The sequence below is a fragment of the Haliotis rufescens genome, unplaced genomic scaffold (assembly GCF_023055435.1).
Source record: "Haliotis rufescens isolate VD_foot unplaced genomic scaffold, xgHalRufe1.0.p SCAF_23, whole genome shotgun sequence".
NCBI lineage: Eukaryota > Metazoa > Mollusca > Gastropoda > Lepetellida > Haliotidae > Haliotis > Haliotis rufescens.
Genome location: NW_025963924.1, coordinates 9,490,714 through 9,515,964, shown reverse-complemented (window position 1 = coordinate 9,515,964; position 25,251 = coordinate 9,490,714). Strand labels below are relative to the sequence as shown.

The 25,251-nt window shown below is 41.9% G+C and overlaps 1 protein-coding gene and 1 long non-coding RNA gene across 2 annotated transcripts; both read left to right on the top strand.

Annotated features, from left to right (window-relative positions):
* Window positions 1-25,165, top strand: LOC124123530 (probable cytochrome P450 CYP44). Its single transcript, XM_046486702.2, has 9 exons — window positions 1-660; window positions 12,102-12,333; window positions 13,625-13,815; window positions 18,207-18,402; window positions 19,095-19,269; window positions 20,863-21,029; window positions 21,609-21,687; window positions 22,743-22,902; window positions 24,449-25,165. Exons 1-9 carry the CDS (start codon window positions 441-443, stop codon window positions 24,604-24,606), a joined length of 1,578 nt encoding a protein of 525 aa, XP_046342658.2. The 5' UTR covers window positions 1-440; the 3' UTR covers window positions 24,607-25,165.
* On the top strand, window positions 14,132-17,857 carry LOC125383484. Its single transcript, XR_007222774.1, has 10 exons — window positions 14,132-15,772; window positions 15,810-16,571; window positions 16,610-16,872; window positions 16,911-16,960; window positions 16,999-17,174; window positions 17,213-17,250; window positions 17,288-17,376; window positions 17,415-17,514; window positions 17,553-17,790; window positions 17,841-17,857. It is a non-coding gene; the product is annotated as an uncharacterized LOC125383484 (long non-coding RNA).
* Window positions 25,166-25,251: the final 86 nt, after the last annotated feature.

Here is a 25,251-nt window from a genome sequence, read left to right as displayed (position 1 = left end):
AAAGGCAACAACCAGTCCCGGGGAATTGCGTTAGATCAGTGCCCCTTTAAAGTGATCAACAACCGATCTCACGGCTTTATACGAGAACAATAATAAGTCATTCAGAAAGTATGGTGTGGAGCACCTGTAATGGCATATCTGTTGATCGGTGAGTTTACTGTTACGTGGGCCAGTCCACGGGTCATGCACGAACAGTGAAACAGACTGTTACGTGGGCCAGTCCACGGGTCATGCACGAACAGTGAAACAGACAAAATGCACAGTGAGGAGCTGGTAATGATCGCTGAGCTCCTTACAGCGTCTAAGCAATAAACAACCGATTAACAGTCTCATACGAGAAAAGTCACTAAGAAAGTATGGTGTGGAGCTCTGTTGATCAGTGAGTTTACTATCAAGTGGGCCAATCCACGGGTCATGCACAACAGTGAAACACTGACAGAATGAATGTTTCGCACACATACTCCATACGATTGTGCAACAACAGCTGTGTTTCTATGTTAAGACTACGGACGTCACAATGTCACACTTGCAGAAGGCTGAGAAGCACAGGTGCTTTACCAACAGAAGAGTTCACGACAGTCCAAGCTCCGAAACCGTTTCGGGATATCCCTGGTCCCAGGGGGCTGCCATACCTGGGGTCTCTGCTGGATTACAGGTTAGGTAAGAAAATGTGACTTTGTCGGATTTGATTCATAATTAGTAGATCTAGATCTACTGTTTTAAAACGGACCAGTCGATTTGATCATAACTGCATTTGTCTGGTAAAGGGAATTCCTCCATGAACTTGGAAATTACTCGATTTTGATTGGTCAGTCAGATGCTATTAAATCACAATAAACCCCCTCTGATTGAAACAGCTGGTTTGACAGCCGCATCACTGCGGATGCTGATATTAAAAGAAAAGGTATTTTTTCAGTCATTGTGGGTAGGCAAATTAAAATAATTGTATTGACAATTATAGGTTACAAAATGCAAATTTGCGGTTACTACAATCTTCAAAGGATGTGTGGCAATACATTTCATGCAGAAAACAATAAACATGATAGAAATCTACAAGGAGAATGTATGTTTTAGGGACAACAGATAGCTAGGAATGTGGTGCTTTTCTATATACGACTGTGACGTCATATCTTTTGTGTCACCATGAGCAATATGACGATACAAAGGGGACGTGTGGTTTTGGACGAAAGCTTTGCAAAGCTTGCTTATAGTCCGTTTGCTGGAAAATCGTACCAATGAAATGCAAAATAAATATTAATATGAAAGCAACAATTCATCATAAATGACATGAAAGTTATTAATTTGTCCATACCAACTCGTCCCTATAATTTCAGACACTCATCAAGTGTACAAAAAGTTGTTTAGAAAACTCATGTAATTGTTGGTGGTTTAATGCATGTTGGTGGTGTGGACAAATAAATAACTTTCTTTCACCTTCATTTTTTAACTATGAGAGATAATCTCCCCTGGTCCAAAAGCAATGAGATTTTTTGGTGTGTGATGAGACTTTGCTAATTTTCAGAGATATTTCATCTTCACACAGTGGAAACTGTATTTGATTTCCGGTACTTATGACTCGAATAATGTTGCAAGTAATATTTCCATATTATATAGATATATCCCCCTATATCCTATTTTCAGACATTAATTATTCCACTGCGAATACATGTATTTAAAAATATTAGCATTAGTATTAACAAATAATTACATTTGACTTATATTTCTGTTCATTGTCGACTTTAGGAGAAATTACACTAATATTTATGTATTTCTGTTCATTGTCGACTTGATGGGGAATTATTTGTGAGGACAATTATAGATTGTCTGGGAGGCATGTTTAACACCATCAGCTGTTCATTTCATTGGCATGCAGGAGACAACAATCTGCAGTTATCAAATTTCGACAATGTTTAGATCGTAATTCAATATATTTAGAGTGATGACATGAAATAGCAACTGTTGTAAATGGTATTACAGTTTGTTGGCAAAAAATATATTATTTAAAATTCCAGTGCTTTCTTCAATTGTCTTATTTCTGTCTGAAGTGTGTACCATATCAGAGGCCGGGTCTCTGAAATTTATTAAGACGTTCAAAAGGGCTTAAAAACGTCAAAATAAACTAATTATGCAAGGATTAGAATCCAAAAATTATAGAAATGTACTTTGACTTTCGTTTTCTTTTAATCCTGTCATTTTCAGTCACTAGGTGATGAAATTAAAAAGCAAACTTTTGGGAATTCATTGTCATAATAAAATAAATGGACTGATTTTTCAGTCAATTTGTAAAATAACTGAATTTTTAGGAGTTTAATAAATTGCCTAAGTGAACATTTTAGTAATTTTACACATTGACTAAAACATACACATCGATAAAATAAGCAATGCTCACATGAAATATTTAATTTGTGTTACAAGTCAAAGTAGTGTAAACAAAAATCACACAATACCAATCAAGTGACTTATCAAAACTTCATCACCTTTAACGATGTTACCCTCAAACATTTCCTTATTATTTCCAAGACAAAACTGGTATAATTTTGTTGACCAATGTCATGATGCGCCCTAATACTCTCAATAAGATAAAGGCGACAAATGCGCTTACGATTGGCGCAGCACAGGTCGCGAGGTAGTTGAGATTTCCCGGTAAATTGTCAGAGATCAGTGCCCCTTTAACCGATAAAGGAAATAAAGGACTGCATACTGCTTAACGTGAAGTGCCAAAAGTCAACAATGGCCGTTTCTGCTAGTTACCGTATGTGCCGAGAAATTTGGCAGATACTTTTTTAACTCGCAATGTTTTCTTTTTGAGGTAAATAAACTACTGAAGGTTTTGATATGCAAACCGAGCATTTATGCATACCATATGTACCTTTAAACACACTCAAAGCCTTCTCGTTAAACAGTTATAGCGAGTTTCATTTGGGGGTCTCCTTTGACTATGCGCCTGTTGACTGGGTTCGCCAGTAGCATTGAGAGCATTAAAAGAAACTGAGAAGTGACGTTATAGAGGTTTACAAATGCGAAATGTAACATATAATTAATATTTAGGAATTGTATTTTCGTCTAGACTAATTTGGTCGAAGACGGGTAAGGCATTATCTGTACAGGGAAGAAAGGCAGTGTTTCCTGTGTATTCTGGTGGTTGGTTGGTTTGTCGTTTTACACCGCACTCAGCATTATTCCAGCTATATGACTGCGGTCTGTAAATAATCGAGTCTGGACCAGACAATCCAGTGATTAATATCATGAGCATCGATCCACTCAATTGGGATCGATGACATGTATCAACCAAGTCAGTGTGCCTGACCACCTGATCCCATTAGACGCCTCTTACGAGAAGTATAGTCCCCTTTTACCGCAAGCATGGGTTGCTGAAGACCTATTCTACCCCAGATCTTCACGGGCCTGTATTCTGTACTCAAAAGATATGTGCTCATTACCATACCCAGAGCTCCAGATAAGCTGCTTAAATGTTTTCTTTTTATTTTATCCATTTGTGCTACTATCAGAAATGCAGAAATACGCAGTAAAATAAAATCCTAGCGTATCAAATACACAACGAACATTACAGATACGCTACAAAAATAAAACTTGTGCGCATCATCAAAATATTGTGAAGTAACCCTGCGTAATCGAATAGCAAATCAGCAACTTATTTTGAAATTATAAACGGGCATTCCGTCAACCTTGCCAAACCCCAGGATGACAGTTACATCATGATCATTTGCCATCACACTTTCTGGTGGAAGTATCGTGGTATTTTTGAGTCCTATAAAGCTCTCGAACCCACACAACACCAGTTTGCAGGGACTCGATGAATAGTGTTTTTAAATATTTAACTTAGATACCCACATGTGTAAAAACTAGTGGGTAACAGAAATTTGAATACCCAGATCAACACCAAAAGCTTATCTGGAGCTCTGATACCACACTGTTGTGACTATCCTTGATACCAAGATGACTCCTATTTTATTGTATGGCTCCAAAATCTGGGATGCTATGACTGTACTTGGAGAGGTTGGAAGGCATTTTTTTTGTGTTAAATATTTTGCACATTGCATCAAGTATTGGTTTAGATTATCTATGAATCCATAGCAATATCCATGTGTATGTTATGAAATGCTAAAAGTATTTGATGAAAATGGTAAAATAACTTGGGTATCCAAATTAAAATGTTGCTATTTCATACTGGGTTTTCCTGTGTTTTGGTTACCCAAGATAGGGAAATGTAGACATTCTTATTCAACAATTTGTTTGTTGTTTAACACCACACTCAGCAATATTACAGCTGCATGATGGCGGTCTGTAAATAATCGAGTCTCGACCAGACAATTCAGTGATTGACATCATGAGCATCGATCAACACAATTGGGATACGATGACATGCATCAACCATTTCAGCGAGTCTGACCACCCGATCCTGTTTGTCACTTCTTAAGTATAGTCCCCTTTTATGGCAAGCATGGGTTGCCGAAGACCTATTCTAACCCGGTTCTTCACGGGTCTGAATATTGTTAGATTCTATTAAAGTAATATTGCTGAGCACTTTACTATTAGTTTCATTGCATTTAGTACCAGGGGTCCGGAAAATTTAAAATCCCAATCGGACATTTGCATTTAGGCCACGCCCCCTTCAAATAGCGTATTTTAGTACGACTTTTCACACACATTACAAGTTTACGTATTCATAACATGATGAATTATGAATTGTTTCAATTTAAATTATTTAATTCACCGGACAATTAATAACAAATAATGTCATTTTAGATTTACATGGTAAACATACGTTTGTTTCTGTTATAATAACGATCTATTAACGTAGTGAACGGTCTAATTAATATTCATGAGTTATATTCATGAGTCTGCTCAAGTGTACGCGTTGTAACATTTGGATCGAGACTATTATCCCATATTTGGTTATCACGTGACCTCACGGGAAAAGTTTTTTTTTAAACTAAAGATTTTTTTAAAAACAAGTCAGATAATTTAATCACAAATACTAAAATATCGTTGATAGCAATAGTTATTTGAATACTTTTTTCATCTGTACTTAATTATTGACCATAAAAAAATTGAATATCGATCGTCCGAGAAAGCAAAATGGCGGTCAATCAAGATTCAATATACGACTAGCTACTGAAAAAAATAAAATCTGCAAATCCTCATTGTATGTCAACCAAGTGAAAGCCGTTAGCCACGACTTACAAAAGGTGTCCTCCCATTAGTTAGACGTCCCAATAGTTAGACAGCTTATAACAACACTTTAAACGGTTGAGTGCACACTAATCCTTTTGCTTGTTACCTAAGACTTTAAAATGGAATAGTCCAGATAAGATCTGAAAAACAAAGCAAAGCAGCTTTAAAAAGATACTTTAATAGTATACTTAACATTTAATGACACTTTACATTTGATGCCTGCGTCTGTGTGGTTTCTTCTCGCGCTCTTTTAGGAAGATTGCTGACAAAGTTCACTCTGGTTTCATCTTCAGGCGGATGGTTATGTTCCGACAGACTGTGAAGAAAGTCACCGCCAGTCGTACATTTCCCATTGCACGTCTTGACGACACATCTCCAATGTGTGCAGGTTTGCCTCTCGCGGTTTCTGTTGTAAATATATCCATCTAATATCAACTGCTCACTTCCACGCCGAATGAGTAGATAATCTAAACTCGACTCCTTCAACTAATCATACAGTAAGACAATTAAGCTACTCCATAGTTTACATAGTTAATCACATGTCTATTGAACCTGTGCTGAGAGTAAGGTTAATTAATGAAATTGTAACATATATACTCCCTAAACTGTGAGTCCCCTATCCCTACTCAGAACTTTAATCTAATTAGGACTGATCCATTACACCTGTAGGTATACTCCCTCTTTGCCTAAATAAAAATGTCTAACAATTGGGACGTCTAACTAATGGGACGTCTAACTAATGGGATATAACCTTACAAAATGATCGTCCAGACTTTGAGGGTTTGGCAGATCCGCTCGACTGATCTGCATCGGTCGACTGGCTGTCGTCACGCTTTCGCTTCTTGTCTGAGGTTACGTATCGTAGCATTGTGAGGATAATGAGGTACATTGATGATGCAAGGTATTAATGTACAGTTGTAAACACCTTTCACTCAAATTAACAAGATGTTCTCAGTAATTAATCCTCGATTAATCAGTGTCAACTCAGTTTATTGCCTATTACAGTGATTGACCGATTGGACTATCATGTAGGTACGATGTATTTACAGCAATCAAAACAAACAAAGCTTGTCAGTGTAGTTAATCTTCATTGTGTTGCAACTGCAGACAGAAACTGCTCAGTCCTAAGTGTTGATCATGTCCGGTCAAAATTTAAGAATGTCCGGACAATACTTTTTAAAATGTCCGGTAAGCAATATTTTAAAACGGACATTTGAGATTCCCAATCGGACATGTCCGGCGCATATGACGGTTTCCGAACCCCTGTTTAGTACTATGGGCCATGAGGCCAGAAATACTGAATACAATTTGTCATTTGTCATACATTCACACACATACATTTTAAAATACAAATGAATTTTGTGTACAATTAGGAACTGACTTGCACACTGTGTAAATCTATGCAAGTCCATTCAGTCTAAAAATACATCAGTTGAAATAAAGGTCAAAAGTATGCAATAATCTTAATGATAATAGTTAATTGTTATGAATAAAGATCAAAATACCAAAGAAATAGATGCCAGATGAAAGAAATAACAATGTGTACTAAAAAACATCACTGCTGTCATAGCGACAGAATTGGATCAGTCTTGTCTCAATGGACAAAGGCTAATTACCCTGTAGTCATCACATATATATACTGAACAACAAAAGTTCCTGTGACATTGAATGAGATTTAATGCAAAGTTATGTTTGTTACCAAATCTGAAACAATTTCGTTTAGCAACAGATAAAAGACCCCTGTAAGTGTTCAAATGGTTTAATTTGCCATACTGACTTCAGAAAATGCGTGATTTCATAAAAAAAACATGAACATGCCAAAATGTCAATTTACAAATCAATAGGGTGTGTGTCTACCTCTGGTTGCGATGCAAGCAGCATATCTTCGTCTCATGGATTGGACCAGCCGTCGCACAAAGTCCTGTGGGAAATCTGTCAATATCTGCTGGAGCATGTTTCGAAGTTCCTGGGGTGTCTGTGGAACATGTGGTTGACATCGAAGGCGCTGATCCATCTCATCCCTCATGTGCTCGATTGGTGAGAGATCAGGGGAGCGAGCCGGCCAGGGGATGACATTCACATTGTTTTGTTGAAGAGAACCGTAAACAAGTCGAGCAAGATGAGGCTGGGCGTTGTCATGTTGAAAGGTAATGCCTGGGCCATGACGACGCAAAAATGGTAGAACAACAGGGGCCGATGATCTCGTCGCAGTAGCGCTGTCCATTGAGATTTCCCTCAACCACTATCAAACGGGTCCTCTGTCTTGCTGTAATCCCACCCCATACCATAACACTGCCGTCCCTAACCGATCTTCTTCCCTGACACAATGATTGACGTAATGTTCACCTAGATATCGGTACACTTGAATCTGTCCATTGCTGTGGCTGAGGTGAAAAAGAGACTCTTCAGTGAATAGAACTTGTTCCCTCTGCATGGCCGTCCAGCGGAGATGCTGTCTGCACCACTGCTTGCCGGTGGTTTCCTGTCAAAATGGGACGTCTGGCGGGTCTTCTGGCGACAATCCCTGCACATCTGAGGCGAAGACGTACAGTTTGTGAATATATTCGTCGAAGGCCAGGGATGCTTCTTGCAGTCACTGTTGCTGGCTGGAACTGATTTCGTAGGTGTGTTGTTCGAATCCAGTTGTCTTGTCTATTATTGGTTACGCATGGCCTGCCACTCCGAGGATGGTCTCTGACTGCATTCGTCTGTTGCCAACATTGCCGTCAACACCAAATGGTGTTTCTGTGGACATTTAATTGTCTTGCAACATCATGTTGACTCGATCCTGCTTCAAGCATACCAATAGCTCGCGGAGGCTCATTTTCGGACAGGCGTGGCATTTCGTAATGTTGAATAACAAAATGTTGAATGTGTAATTTTGTTGTTTTTCTGAGTGGTTGTTGTCAGCAATGCATATGCTAAACAATGCATATGGAATCCCGTTAACGCACATGTTTTTATACCCATTCTTGGGTTGTGAAATGCATGGGGCTTGCATAAAAGTCAACTTTTGCATGGAATGCATGCTTTTCTGTATAAGTTGCATTTTTGTGACCTGATTCCATACAGGTACTACAATATTGAAAAGCAAACTTTACTTGTTTGAAAAATACACTAAAATATTGGTGTCACAGGAACTTTTGTTGTTGTGTATATGTCTAGAATCACTTAATTGCCATTACTTCAACAGTCAGGGTGGCCTCTTTGGGATGTGGATTTTCAATTCCTACTGCAGGACCCGGTTTTTCGCGTGCGTGGGCAAAGTCACTGCAGCGTGTGTAAAAGGACTTTGAATATCCTGTGTATTGGTGTCACTTCACCGTTAGCGCTTGGTTGATTCCCGGCCTTCATTACCACCAGGAGGCTCGTTTAGGCATCCGCGGCCTGTGCGGTTAGCGGGTGAATGTGGAAACATGGGAAGACGTGTGTGTACTTGGATGTGTGTGATTTAAAACTGACGTGTTGCACTATCAGGATTGTTTGAAAATTATTACGTGAACTTCACGAGTTTAGTGGTTTATCTATTCATCATAGCACACAATAAATGGTCTACGATTCAATACGACATTCAGTAGATGTTGAGAGTTCACATAATGTGTGTGGGCATTTCCTATATCACTTACCCGTATTTTCTTGTTCAAGATCCTTATTCCCATTGTGTTGTACATCAACTGTCTGCCATCTGGAGCTTCCGGGCAGCAACACAACATCCACTTCCACTCTGTGCTAACCTGGTACATAGTGTGTCCTGTATATATATCCGGCTATATAAAGTAAACTTGTATATACAACAAGCTATTGACTACCCAGAACTGTACATAGCCCCCTTGCATATAGGAATGTGCAAATAATCTTATCAACCTTACGTGTGTCCCCCAACAGGCGTGCATAAGGACACCAAATGCAAGAGGACGATGTTGACAATAAAGCGTGCCAGATGGCGCCGCAATTTGTACATGCGAGTTAATCTGCAAGTTTAATGACGTATGAATCTTGGTAAACGATCAATTTCATGAATATACATTCATTTGGACATGTTTTTTTCCTTTATTATAAATTACTTATGTGTGTACACACACACACACCTTCTCGCACTCACAATCACATTACTCTATGTGATTAATGTTTTGTTCATGTACTGTTAATAATACATGTTTCACACAAATAGAAATGTGTACATGGTTTTCAAGAGATTAATTCTATGACTTCTACTTAAGAAAAAAACAAGTCATTTATTTCTTATATCAGATATCAACATTCAAACAGCCTCTTTAAGGATGTTAATAAAATTGACAAGCTTTAAAAATATTTACGAGTATTGTATATTTAAACAGAGACCATATACCGAAATAGTGCTCACTGCAAAAAGGCACATGAAATCTTCTTGTATCAATTTAGTACTAAAATAAGTGTCCTACAAGATGTAGCATAATGATTGTTGTAAGCATGACGAAATAACAGAATTACAATTACTGATATATTTTGATTGCTGTTTTTGACACAGTACCAAAACAAACTACACAGGTACTGAGAAGAATCGTAGATCATATAATACACCCCAGTAACTAAGGACTTTAATTACATTTAACTTGACTAATATGCACTCGGAAAATGACTATTTTCCAAATTTCGAGGGGGCCACCATTTTCTGTATGTACATGAAGGCCATCAGGACAGTGCATGATTCAGTTTCCCATAATAAATGTTATAAGCTACATCAAGTTTGACATATCTACGATAAATTATTGTCATCCTTTACAAAATCAGGAAAGGTAACATAACTTAACGTGGATGAAATAGATGAAGGGAATATAGTCCGAAAACACTTTCACGTGAGCCTTCAAATCTCGGGGGGCACGGGTGGCCCAGTCGTCTAAGGCGCCGCGATTTGCTGTGCAGAGTTGCGTCCCTTTGGCATGCCAGAAACTTATGATTGTGGGTTCGAATCCTGGTTCACCCCGATTATATTTCTAGGTTTGTCAGCACCATACCTGTGCTTGTGGGTTTCACCGAAGTGGTAAACGTCTAAAACCTGCATCACTTCGGGCTTTCCTCCCACATTAAGCTGACACGCCGTGATATAACTGGAACACTGTTAAAAGTGGCGTTAAACCCAACTCACTCACTCACTTCAAATCTTGCAGATCTCTCACAGCCACGCGATAATTATTGCTTTGTCTTGCACGGCAGTGATCAGTTCCTAATTAACCCTGAGGCCTGTCCCTCGGTATCTGGTCTCTGATTTAGATAATGATGACTCCCTGAGTACAATCCGATCTCAGTAATGTCGGACAAGTTTTAAGAACATGGTTTTAGTTTGGTATTCCCTGTATATTCACAAACAATTAACGGCCACTATCTGTACCTTTTTTCATTATTGATTGCTGTATCTCACCCACTCGTTATATGGCTTGTCGTAAGAGGCGACTAACATGATCGGGTGGTCAGACTCGCTGACTTGGTTGATGCATGTCAACGATCCCAATTGCATGATCCATGCTCATGATATTAATCACTGGATTGTCTGGTCCAGACTCGATTATTTAGAGACTGCCGTCATATAGCTGGAATATTGCCGAGTGCGGCTTTAAACAACAAACCAACAAACTAAACGTTTATCTGGGTTGCCCAGCTACATATAAGGGAAACAACTCGCTACCCTCTAAAAAATAGTGTTGTCCAATGTATGACGTCATCAAGTTGCGAGTGTATGTTTTAAATCTCTAGAGGTGAGGTGAAATGGGGTTTAACATCGCGTCCAAGATTATTGCTCTTATATGGCGACGTGCATGTACGTATGTGTGTATGACTGCTTGTAATAGTCCGGACTGATGCCGATTTTTAGTGCTAGCTCACGGAGATACCATGCTGCAGTTAACATGACTACCCCACTCAGACACAGTATACTGACTCCCAGCCGACCTGTCCTTGTTTTAGCCTCTTAATGCCGTATGCCAGACAGGGTAACAACAAGTACCATCTTTTAACATCTTTTGGTATGATGTGGCCAGGGATTGAACCCTGGACCTTCCGCTCTCTGGGCGGACGATGTACCACAAGACCACAGAGGCGGTCTCTGATATGACATCATGATAGAAGAATGTTTTGTCATGAAATAAACAACACCTCATTTTTCATTGTTCTTTGTAATTTATCATTTAGCTATCTTATACAAAGAATAGATAATGTGGCACATGTGTAAGATTACAAATGAAACAAAGTCATCAAACGTTTATAATGCAAGAGTCTTTGCATGTGCAGGTTACATCACTTTCTAAAGCCTCGTAGCATATGTGTCCCACCATTGGCCTGAATGACTGCACGACATCTGCTCATGGAACTGAGAAATCTGCAGATGACATCTTCATTGTGGAATAGCAGCCTATTCTTCTCACAAAACGAGTCTTGCGCCACAAAGTGCATCAGATCACTTGAGCACCTTGATTAAAAACATGAAAAGATTGGAATATCTGTTGACGCCCATTTGGTGGTACACAAGCTTTGCAAATCCTGCATTCGACCCAATCCATGTAGTTCGTTGTGCGATTTTGATTGGACTATGCATAGACTCGTTAGTCCAGCCAAAATGTAACTCCGGAATACCAGACTAGTTCAGCTAGGGTGGGAACTGGACTTTTATAGTCATTTAACGCCCTTGCCTTGGGAAGATGACAGTCTTAGGCTATAAAGTTGTTGCTAGTGTGACGTCATTCCAACCTTGCTTCACTATATTTTAAAGATTTTAATGATGTCATCAATGCTGTTTGGATGACTGAAACAATACACTGGTGCACGTGAAGAGATATTTGTGCTCATGCACATACGATTTCTATGAACTCTGTTATTTTTTACACTGTGGATACTAATGTTGTATATGTAACACATTTCTTTTTTTGACACAGGACGTTTCAAGAATGTTGACAAGTATCAAGATTCGTTGAAATGGCTGCATGCCAAATATGGGAAGATCGTGAAGCAGACGGTCACCGGCACCACTACGGTACACGTATTTGACCCCGACTATTTTAGAACAGTGTACCAGCATGAAGGCAAAATTCCCTATATCCCCCCACTGCTGGAGAGTGTGCAGCAATACAGACGGAAGAGGAACATGTCTCCCGGACTGGGTTTTACGTAAGCATCTTGTACTTCTACAGGTGCTTGTTGAGGCTGATAGGGTCACTCTGGATTAGTTTACCATCCCAATGTATCCTGGGTACAAAACGTTATCTCGAGTTGTACCGAATTTTCTTGAGTATAGTGCGCACCCATGTATAATGCGCACCCCCCTCTAGCGGATTCAATTTTATTTTTTTTAAATAAATGACTAATTTGCGTACTTCAGTATGGATTTGTTGACATGGTATTTCCGGTGTTACCTGCTCGCGGTAATGTCTTTCCATGGGGGGAAAAAAAATCAAAACTCATTAATTTGTGTATAATGCGCACCCCCTTCTACACAGCAGTGTGGTGTTTTTTTAAAAAGTGTGCACTATACTCAAGGAAATACGGTACTCATATTTTCAATGCCATTATTTTTTGTGCCAGATCATATCTAAATGTACCCTAATTTTGAAAATCTTGCAGTCGTCTGTATCATTAATGCATCTATGATTGTTTTACATCATTCAGCTACATGGCCATTCCCGCTTCCACTTGAATTCTCCATGATGTTTCTGTTTATTTAAATAGTATACCATCGTTTCCCGAGCTGATTTCATTAGAAGGGGACTTCCGATGAAGCCCAAGTTATGCAGCTGTTGATAATGAATTCTGGCGGGAGCTTCCAGGCTGTCGAATGCTGTAAACCAGTAATGGCTACATTTACAAGATTTAATGGTTTAAGCTGTGGTATTAAGTTAACTTACAGAGACCTATGCTTTACGATCTGGTGCCAGTTTCAGTACAGGTCTAGATGTAACCCATGACTTGTGTTAAACTGTGATGTTGTTGCCTTTATGTAATTAGTGTAATTATCTACTGCTAGATTTGATATATTCTGAAAAAAATGAATAAGGGATCATGGACATTTTGAGGGATATTTTTATGAAATTGTGCCTTAACTACAAAAAAATATTCATGATCCTAAACCTTTATGGTCAGTATACATTATGAATTTCACTTTACAGGCAAAGAAAGTGGTTTCAGAATAACTTGCTTGGACTGCCAATTAAAACAATTCCAGTCTCTCTTAAAGTCCACTAGTCCAAGACACTAGTGACCATTAGTTGGATGTTGGAGATGTTTTTTTCAGACTAATTTAATATAAATTAATCTCTAAACATGCCTACATCTCCTATAACTTGTTTGACTGTTGTCATGATATTCTGCTGAGGAGTCATTAAATTTTACTCATTCATTTAATAATTAACCCAAATTTCCTTTGGGATAATAAAGCCTGATCTATCTTATCTCTTGTTTACAGTAATGGTGAAGAATGGTACCGTCTCCGCACTGCGGTTCAGAAGATGATGATGAGACCACAGGAAGTCACCGCTTACCTCCCCTTCACTAACCAAGTTGCCTCAGAATTTGTGTCCAAGATCGAGAAATTAAGAAATGAAGATGATGAAGTGGAAGATTTCGAGAACGAAATGGCAAAGTGGTCTTTGGAATGTAGGTCAAATTGCACCTAAGACTAATACCGTATTCGACTTAATAAGCGCCCTGCTCAAATAAGCGCCCATGGCGGTATTTGCTAATATATCGGCTAGTGAACAATCCCAATTAGCACCCCTTCCGATTGAACAATATTCACAAGACTTATTTATTTGATTACAATAGGTACTCATGTGTTATATGCACCCTTATTTATGGGTAATTAAATTCTAGAAAAATATATCTGTCGTACATAAACATTTCAGGCTGTCAGCATAACCACGAAATTTATCTTTCAACTCTGTTTTTTTTCCACCAAAATAATATTCTAATAAGAGCCCCCTATTTCTAATTTTGAGACGCCCTGGGCGCTTATTACGTCGAATACGGTAGTACTTATGAAATATCTATGTGATAACAATAAAACAGGTGAAGATGATATTTCAATTATACATGTACAATGTATAATGAATTCTACACTACAGAGGTATAAGTCTCACATACCCCCAGTCAACAGACCAGTGTGTATTCCTGGAGCATTCTCAGCTCCCTGGGTTTCATCCAACCCCAAATGCTTCTAAAATGTCGAGGGGCGGTGGGGAAGCCCAGTAGTTAAAGTGTTCAATCGTCACACCGAAGGTCCTAGTTCAATTCTCCACATGGGCACAATGTGTGAAGCCATTTCTGGTGTCCCCCACCGTGATATTGCTGGAAGATTGCTGAAAGCAGCGTAAAATCATACTCACTCAGTTTAAAAAGTCTAAGGTGACAATAGGACAAGTTACGATAACAACCTTGTTTGGCTCACTGGAAATGTCAAAAGTTTGCTGAAATATTAGAATGAAATTTATAAGACATGTTTAAATAGGTGACAACTAGCCTTTTTTCTTTGTTATGCTGGCAAGTTTTGGACTATTGGTTTGATCAATCCAGGTTAAATGAGTGAAATGGCCAACTTCAAGAAAAAACTTAAGTATGTGCAATTCCATGACCAAGGATGAATTTTTACCACATTTTTCTGCTACATCTTTAGACAAAATCAGCTTGGGTCAAAGATTTGGTCATATTAAGAAAATCAGTTGGACTTAGTATCATTACAAGTCCCATGCAGTTGACTAAGTCTCATTCCTATGTCCTTTTGAATTTGTTACAACTAATGTGATGGCTTTGTGGAGGTGCTCGTAGAGGTGACATGTGGAGGTGCTCGTAGAGGTGACATGTGGAGGTGCTCATTGAGGTGACATGTGGCGGTGCTCGTAGAGGTGACATGTGGAGGTGCTCGTAGAGGTGACATGTGGACGTGCTCGTAGAGGTGACATGTGGAGGTGCTCGTAGAGGTGACATGTGGAGGTGCTCGTAGAGGTGACATGTGGAGGTACTCGTAGAGGTGACATGTGGAGGTGCTTGTAGAGGTGACATGTGGAGGTGCTCGTAGAGGTGACATGTGGAGGTGCTCGTAGAGGTGACATGTGGAGGTGCTCGTAGAGGTGACATGTGGAGGTGCTCGTAGAGGTGACATGTGGAGGTGCTTGTGGAGGTGACATGTGGAGGTGCTCGTAGAGGTGCTCGTAGAGGTGCTCATTGAGGTGACATGTGGCGGTGCTCGTAGAGGTGACATGTGGAGGTGCTCGTAGAGGTGACATGTGGACGTGCTCGTAGAGGTGACATGTGGAGGTGCTCGTAGAGGTGACATGTAGAGGTGACATGTGGAGGTGCTCGTAGAGGTGACATGTGGACGTGCTCGTAGAGGTGACATGTGGAGGTGCTCGTAGAGGTGACATGTGGAGGTGCTCGTAGGGGTGACATGTGGAGGTGCTCGTAGAGGTGACATGTGGAGGTGCTCGTAGAGGTGACATGTGGCGGTGCTCGTAGAGGTGACATGTGGCGGTGCTCGTAGAGGTGACATGTGGAGGTGCTCGTAGAGGTGACATGTAGAGGTGACATGTGGAGGTGCTCGTAGAGGTGACATGTGGAGGTGCTCGTAGGGGTGACATGTGGAGGTGCTCGTAGAGGTGACATGTGGAGGTGCTCGTAGAGGTGACATGTGGCGGTGCTCGTAGAGGTGACATGTGGAGGTGCTTGTGGAGGTGACATGTGGAGGTGCTCGTAGAGGTGACATGTGGAGGTGCTTGTGGAGGTGACATGTGGAGGTGCTCGTAGAGGTGCTCGTAGAGGTGCTCATTGAGGTGACATGTGGCGGTGCTCGTAGAGGTGACATGTGGAGGTGCTCGTAGAGGTGACATGTGGACGTGCTCGTAGAGGTGACATGTGGCGGTGCTCGTAGAGGTGACATGTGGAGGTGCTCGTAGAGGTGACATGTGGAGGTGCTCGTAGGGGTGACATGTGGAGGTGCTCGTAGAGGTGACATGTGGCGGTGCTCGTAGAGGTGACATGTGGAGGTGCTCGTAGAGGTGACATGTGGACGTGCTCGTAGAGGTGACATGTGGAGGTGCTCGTAGAGGTGACATGTAGAGGTGACATGTGGAGGTGCTCGTAGAGGTGACATGTGGCGGTGCTCGTAGAGGTGACATGTGGAGGTGCTTGTAGAGGTGACATGTGGAGGTGTTTGTAGAGGTGACATGTGGAGGTGCTCGTACAGGTGACATGTGGAGGTGTTCGTAGAGGTGACATGTGGAGGTGCTCGTAGAGGTGACATGTGGAGGTGTTTGTAGAGGTGACATGTGGAGGTGCTCGTAGAGGTGACATGTGGAGGTGCTCGTAGAGGTGACATGTGGAGGTGCTCGTAGAGGTGACATGTGGAGGTGCTCGTAGAGGTGACATGTAGAGGTGACATGTGGAGGTGCTCATAGAGGTGACATGTGGAGGTGCTCGTAGAGGTGACATGTGGAGGTGCTCATAGAGGTGACATGTGGAGGTGCTCGTAGGGGTGACATGTGGAGGTACTCGTAGAGGTGACATGTGGATGTGCTCGTAGAGGTGACATGTGGAGGTGCTCGTAGAGGTGACATGTGGAGGTGCTCGTAGAGGTGACATGTGGAGGTGCTCATAGAGGTGACATGTGGAGGTGCTGGTAGGGGTGACATGTGGAGGTGCTCGTAGAGGTGACATGTGGAGGTGTCATGTGGAGGTACTCGTAGGGGTGACATGTGGAGGTGCTCGTAGAGGTGACATGTGGAGGTGCTCGTAGAGGTGACATGTGGAGGTGACATGTGGAGGTACTCGTAGGGGTGACATGTGGAGGTGCTCGTAGAGGTGACATGTGGAGGTGACATGTGGAGGTGCTGGTAGGGGTGACATGTGGAGGTACTCGTAGAGGTGACATGTGGAGGTGCTCGTAGGGGTGACATGTGGAGGTACTCGTAGAGGTGACATGTGGAGGTGCTCGTAGAGGTGACATGTAGAGGTGACATGTGGAGGTGACATGTGGAGGTGCTGGTAGGGGTGACATGTGGAGGTGCTCGTAGAGGTGACATGTGGAGGTGACATGTGGAGGTACTCGTAGGGGTGACATGTGGAGGTGCTCGTAGAGGTGACATGTGGAGGTGCTCGTAGAGGTGACATGTGGAGGTGACATGTGGAGGTGACATGTGGAGGTGCTCGTAGAGGTGACATGTGGAGGTGACATGTGGAGGTGCTCGTAGGGGTGACATGTGGAGGTGCTCGTAGAGGTGACATGTGGAGGTGCTCGTAGGGGTGACATGTGGAGGTGCTCGTAGGGGTGACATGTGGAGGTGCTCGTAGAGGTGACATGTGGAGGTGACATGTGGAGGTACTCGTAGGGGTGACATGTGGAGGTGCTCGTAGAGGTGACATGTGGAGGTGACATGTGGAGGTGCTCGTAGGGGTGACATGTGGAGGTACTCGTAGAGGTGACATGTGGAGGTGCTCGTAGAGGTGACATGTAGAGGTGACATGTGGAGGTGCTCGTAGAGGTGACATGTGGATGTGCTCGTAGAGGTGACATGTGGAGGTGCTCGTAGAGGTGACATGTGGAGGTGCTCGTAGAGGTGACATGTGGAGGTGCTCGTAGAGGTGACAATTGGAGGTGCTCGTAGAGGTGACATGTGGAGGTGCTCGTAGAGGTCGCTGATGACAGGACCAATAAAGAGGAAGAAGCATGAATGCTGATTCTCACATTATTGCATTGAAAACAATGTCAAAATACCTCTCTTTTTTTGAAAATATGAGGTTAAAAAAATTTACCAAGTTTGAAAATAATGGGTTTTTTTCCAATTTTCCACTTGGGAACTTAGGTTGAAATTAGAGATATTACGGTTGTCATGGATGATTTATGGTTGTTTCACAAGAATAACTTTTAATTCCTTCTTTTTGGAGGGGAAGGCTTATTTATAAAACAGAAAATAAAAAAACCCTATACTTTCATTGCAGTAGTGAAGTTTAGAGTTGTGTGATGAATGGCTTTATCCCGTTGCTATCATTTTTTTCAGCTGCAGCAATGAATTGTTTTGAGACACGTCTGGGATACTTGGATGATTCAGCTCCAGAAGAAGCAAACAAGATGGCAGACGCAAACAGAATTTTGTTTGATAAGTCTACCAAAATGAAGTTTTCCCTACCTCTACATAAGTTTGTCATCACCCCAACGTGGAAGACCATTTTAGAGTCTGAGGACTACTTTACTGGGTAGAGATATTTTCTGTTTTGTCTCCTCAACAGTATATCTCACTATAAAGAACTGAAATGTCTTAAATTTAAACTGCATTTTATGTCAGGAACTGTGATGCATCTAATTCCTCAACACTCTCAGTACCTTGTGCTGACTACTGGTAATATGGGGTTTAGGTGGTCAGACATGTGAGACTTGGACGATTGAAATGTCATCGCTGTTTGTTTGTCTGCTGTTCAGGCTGCACTCAGCAATATTCCAGCTATATGACGGCGGTCTGTAAATAAATGAGTCTGGACCAGACAATCATGTGACTGACATCATGAGCATCGATCTACACAATTGGGACACGATGACATGCATCAACCAAGTCAGCGAGTCTGACCACCTGAACTGAAACACTCCAACCTTTAGCTTCACCAGCAACATGACTGTCCCGGACTGTAGGTATTTCAGTCTCATTTCAATGTGCAGGGGGCGGTGGGGTAGCCTAGAGGTTAAAGCGTTCGCTCGTCACTCCGAAGACCCCTGGTTCTATTCCATACATGGGTACAATGTGTGAAGACAATTCTGGTGTCCCCCTCACTCATCACTTTGGGGTTTCCTGCCATATTAAGTTGACAGGGACATGCCAAATATATAACTGAAATATCTGTCAAAGCAGCATCTGACATAATTCACTCACTCACTCATCTGTATTGTCTTCTAGGAATGGGCTCCGTTTAGTAGAGGAAACAGCTCAGGAGATCAAGACATTGGTAGATGAGGGCAAGCTGACAGAAAACAAGTACACGTTCCTCGCATACCTTCTCTCACGGAAAGAACTCAGCTTTAAAGATGTCTCCATCATCACGCTGTCCTTGTTTGGGGATGGACTCAGCACGGTAGGTTTTGATTGTATCGTCCCACCAATAATCTTGATCTTTAGGTGGCCAAGCTCAAAAGCCCATTATTTCCTCCAGACAGTCCCAGCAGTGGGGTATAAGTGTAGTTATTTCCTCCAGACAGTCCCAGCAGTGGGGTATAAGTGTAGTTATTTCCTCCAGACAGTCCCAGCAGTGGGGTATAAGTGTAGTTATTTCCACCAGACAGTCCCAGCAGTGGGGTATAAGTGTACCGTATTTTCTTGAGTATAGTGCGCACTTTTTTTCCAAAAAACACAGCTTTGTAGAAGGGGGTGCGCATTATACACGAATTATTAGTTTGGATGTCATTGAAAGTCATTACCGTGTGCACGAAACACCGGAATTACCATGTCAACAAATCCATACTGAAGTACCCAAATTAAACATGTAATTACACTGTCTGGCTATAAAAAGTGTTCTTTGTATATCTGAACTTATGTTTGTAACTTATTTCATTAATTTTATTCAAAATTCCTTTTAATATTGTTTTTATTAATGTCGGCGAAATCATGTGTGAAGCGATAGGAAGATTGCACAACTCATCGTTATTAACAGCAACCACGGTCAGAATACCGCTATTGACGCCTTGTTGACTTTAGTTGACAGAGAATGGATACATATATCATAAATGCCATACTTTTGACTCGTTAAAAGTCATATTTGTTTTTGTTGGACGATTCTATGTCAACATGTAATTCTCGCGATCATGCTATCACGTGCGCGTGAGCCTTGACGGTGACTGGTCAGATTGGTTCCATGTAAAAAATAATACCCTGGAATAGCGATCAGCTGCTTCGCTTAGGGTTATTATTATTTTAAATATGTTTAGTAAAAGCTGCATCTCAATTAACAAGATATTAGAAAAATATTATTCCTGATTAAAAAATAGTTTCAGATACATTTTTTGCCGATCCTTGCATTAAAAAATCCTGTAAAGTTATATCATTGAGTGTGTCTGGACCGAATCACCGGTCGATTCCAAGAAAACGTGTGTACAGCTGATTGCTGTTTCCGGCTTAGTTTATGAGAAAATACACAAGGTAATCTTAATCCCTGGATATAAAACAATGCCTAGCAGAACAATAAATACTATTTAAACGGTAAATCAACATGTCTGGTGATTTTTTTTATCTCCAATTCACCCGCTTGTTTGCCGGAACTTCGCTGAAGGGGTACGGTATAATTTTTTTCTGCGCTTGGTATTCAAATATTTCTTTTTCCAAAATACTGAACCCGCTAGAGGGGGGTGCGCATTATACATGGGTGCGCACTATACTCAAGAAAATACGGTAGTTATTTCCTCCAGATAGGCCCTTAAGACAGTCCTAGCACTGGGGTATAAGTGTAGTTATTTCCTCCAGACAGTCCCAGCAGTGGGGTATAAGTGTAGTTATTTCCTCCAGACAGTCCCAGCAGTGGGGTATAAGTGTAGTTATTTCCTCCAGACAGTCCCAGCAGTGGGGTTATAAGTGTAGTTATTTCCTCCAGACAGTCCCAGCAGTGGGGTATAAGTGTAGTTATTTCCTCCAGACAGTCCCAGCAGTGGGGTATAAATGTAGTTATTTCCTCCAGACAGTCCCAGCTGCTCTCTTCAACTTGTACTGCCTGGCAGCACACCCCAACGTGCAGCAGAACCTGGTGGAGGAGATTAGAGCCGTGGTTCCTCAGGAAGGGGAGATAAGTGCAAAGATGATACAGAAGATGCCATATCTTAAAGCTTGTGTCAAAGAGACTTTCAGGTAATACATGTTCTTACTATTAAAGCACAGCTTGAGACTATTGTCCAATGGGAGATCACCTTTTGATCATGTGATGTACATTTATATACAAATAAATGTAATGCTGACACCATATTTAAAGACTGCAAATCATAATTCCCTGAAAAATAGCCTTACCCTTCATGCTGAATACTGATAAAAATGACTGGTGGGGGCATCGTTTGTCCAGTCGTCTAAGGCGTCGCAATTTGCTGTGCAGAGTTGTGTCCCTTGGGCACCCAAGAAGCTGTGATCATTGGTTTGAATCCAGGTTCACTCGATTATGTCTCTGGCTTTGTCAGCACCAAACCAATGCTTGTTAGTTTCACCAAAGTTATAAAGATCTGAGATCTTTCCTTTCCTTCCACATTAAGCTGACACACTGTGATATAACTGGAATACTTTTTAAAGCGATGTTAAACCAGACCCACACACTCATGATACGACAGTGATATTGCATAACAGAGCTGTTATGTACCTTAACTGCAATGTAAGACAATGTAAGTTGGAAGCTTCCAGGAATACTTCACATGACTTCACATGACTTTGATTTACTTTCAGGTTTTACCCTGTTGGTCTGGATGTGACCAGAATTGTCCAGAAAGACCTAGTTGTTGGAGGGTACCATATACCTGCTGGGGTGAGTAAGGGGTACCTGCTGGGGTGAGTGAGGGGGTAAAGGTACCTGCTGGGGTGAGTGAGGGGGTAAAGGTACCTGCTGGGGTGAGAGAGAGGGTAAAGGTACCTGCTGGGGTGAGTGAGGGGGTAAAGGTACCTGCTGGGGTGAGTGAAAGGGTACAGGCACCTGCTGGGGTGAGTGAGGGGGTACAGGTACCTGCTGGGGTGAGTGAGGGGGTACAGGTACCTGCTGGGCTGAGTGAGGGGGGTACAGATACCTGCTGGGCTGAGTGAGGGGGTACCTGCTGGGCTGAGTGAGGGGGTACAGGTACCTGCTGGGGTGAGTGAGGGAGTACAGGTACCTGCTGGGGTGAGTGAGGGGGTACAGGTACCTGCTGGGCTGAGTGAGGGGGTACAGGTACCTGCTTGGCTGAGTGAGGGGGTACAGGTACCTGCTTGGCTGAGTGAGGGGGTACAGGTACCTGCTGGGGTGAGTGAGGGGGTACAGGTACCTGCTGGGGTGAGTGAGGGGGTACAGGTACCTGCTGGGCTGAGTGAGGGGGTACAAGTGCCTGCTTGGCTGAGTGAGGGGGTACAGGTACCTGCTGGGGTGAGTGAGGGGGTACAGGTACCTCCTGGGCTGAGTGAGGGGGTACAGGTACCTGCTGGGGCGATTGAGGACGAACCTGCTGAGGTGAGTGAGGGGGTACAGGTACCTGCTGGGGTGAGTGAGGGGATACAGGCACCTTCTGGGTTGAGTGAGGGGGTACAGGTACCTGCTGGGGTGAGTGAGGGGATACAGGCACCTTCTGGGTTGAGTGAGGGGGGTACAGGTACCTGCTAGGGTTAGTAAGAGATTCCAGTCGACTGTCAGTGAATTCTATTGTACTTCATCAACAATTAACACGGTAGGTTAGCCAAGTAGTCAAAGCATTTGCTCGTTGCTCCTAGACAATGTTTCAATGTTCCACATGGGCACAATGCGTGTCACCAAACATGATGTCACAGGAAACTATCAGATTATTTGATTAACTCGCCTACCATTGTTTTGTCCACTACTGTCACATGTCTTTACAGACTCGTGTGGAACTAAACAACTTTGTACTCTTCAAAAAGCCTGAGTACTTCCATGAACCAGAGACTTTTCTTCCTGAGCGTTGGCTTCGCGGAGGTTCCGCCCACGACATCCATCCCTTCATCCTCACACCATTCAGCCATGGGCCACGGATGTGTGCAGGTGAGTGCTGTGTAGCCATCAGATTGACCTTATCTCTAATAAAATCAGATCTTTTACTCTGTTATTCCACTTGACCACCCAATCTAAAGTAAGGATGCAAGGGTTCTTGGTGGTGGTACCTGTTGGAGTGAGTGTGTTGGTTTGTTGTTTAACACCGCACTTGGCAATATTCCAGCTATATGAGGGCGGTCTGTAAATAATCACGTCTGGACCAGACAATCCAGTGATTGACATCATGAGCATCGATCCACACAATTGGGATATGATGACATGCATCAATCAAGTCATCGAGTCACACCACTCGATCATGTTTGTCACCTCTTATGGCATGGTTTGCTGAAGACCTATTCAAACCCGGATCTTCACAGGTCCATGGGATAATGAATTGTATTTGCCTACATGGTGCAATGTCTAAAACATTTTTAGCTTACCTGACTAAAAGTCAAGTGAGCGTTTGTCATGGCCTTCTTGTCTGGCATCCGTTGGCATCGGCAGCTGTAAACATCTTCCACTGGACCAATGAGTTGTTTGATAGACATTACAAGTTGATGGATGACAAAGTAGACACAATTTATGAATTAAAACTTCTTTAATACTGATTCTTGCTTGACAACGGTACAAGGATCTATACCGAAACGTTGCTATTTACAGTATTAAAGAAGTTGTTATGCATAAATTATGTCTACTTTGGACCAATGAGGCTGAAATTTCACATGTCTATTCCCACAATGATGACCCCAGAATTTAATCAAGAGGTTTGAATCTGAAATTCAATATGGCCATCACAGCAGCCATATTGAAAAGCTATTTAGGGCCATTACATGGGCATTATTGTTCAAAATGTAATGGAAGTTGGTACATGTGTAGTTAGTATTGGGGGTCAACACATATGTTCCATTTTTGTAATATTTTATAATTTGACATTTGCACTTTGGCATGTCATTGCATTGCATCACATCGAGTGCAAAATCCTTTGTTGATGGATTTTGAGTCACTGTTTACAAAAGTGGCTATAGTCTTCAACCTGCATCACCTCCATCTTCTCTCCCACATCAAGCTGACACGGTGTGATGTAACTGAAATACTGTCCAAAGTCGCGTTAGGCCAAACTCACTCACTCACCCACTTCCTGAAATAATGGTGTTGAGATATATGTATATATATACACATGCTGTCTTAGGTTAATCCGGTGATCTTCTCAAGATCTTTCCACTACTTGGAAATATTTCTGTTATTTGAGTAAGTGAGTGAGTTAGGTTTAATGCCACTTTGAACAGTATGCCAGTTATATCACAGCATACGGCTTTATGTCGGAAGAACGGCCAAAGTGATGCAGGTCTCAGATGTCCCCTTTGGTGAAACTCAAGAGCAGCGGTATGTTGCTGACAAACCTAGAAACATAATCATTGGTTTCTGGCGTGCCCGAGGACACAATTCAGCACAGCGAATTGCGGCGCCTTAGATGACAGGGCCAACTGTGCCCTCTTCTGTTATTTGAAATGCTGTGTGGTGTAAACTCAGTTGAGTTGTGATGTGTGTTTAACAGGAAGAAGATTTGCTGAGCAAGACCTGTATGTTCTTCTGACAAAGATTCTGCTGCGCTTCCAAGTGGAGTGGCACCACAAGGAGATGGGGCAGACTTTTCGGATGCTGATGGTGCCCGACTGCCCAGCTAGGTTCTCATTTACAGACAGGAGGACATAGTGAATGGAATCATCAGAAATATGAAATAAGTTGTGAAATGATCTCGGATGTGGTATGCAATCTCGGATGTGGTATGCAATCTCGGATGTGGTATGCAATATCAGATGTAGTATGCATGATGGCTGAGTCAATATCCCTGTCCTGATTACCCAGTATGTAGAATTAATGAAATCATCTGGTAATTAGACTTGCTGGTCTAATTCAATTTCATTGATGATTGGTTTCACTTTCCAATCATTGATTTTGTTGTTGTTATCTAAAGTTTGCTCAGCATTATTCCAGTTATGATTGAGTCAAGACAATCAAGTGATGGCTATTGTAAATGTAAGCAACAATCCACTGTGTTGGGGGGATGTTGACATCCAACCAACCAAGTCACCAAGCCTGACCACCTGATCCATCTCGTTGCCTCTTACAGCCAGCATATGTTGCTTGGGGCCTATTCTATCACGGAACCCCTACAAGGTGTTTAATACAGGGGTCTGGAAACCGTCATATGCGCCGGACATGTCCGATTGGGAATCTCAAATGTCCGGTTTAAAATATTGCTTACTGGACATTTAGGACTGAGCAGTTTCTGTCTGTATTAAACTTTAATACAAAAGTAGATCTGATCTACAATGATAATTCCTTTTGAATCATATC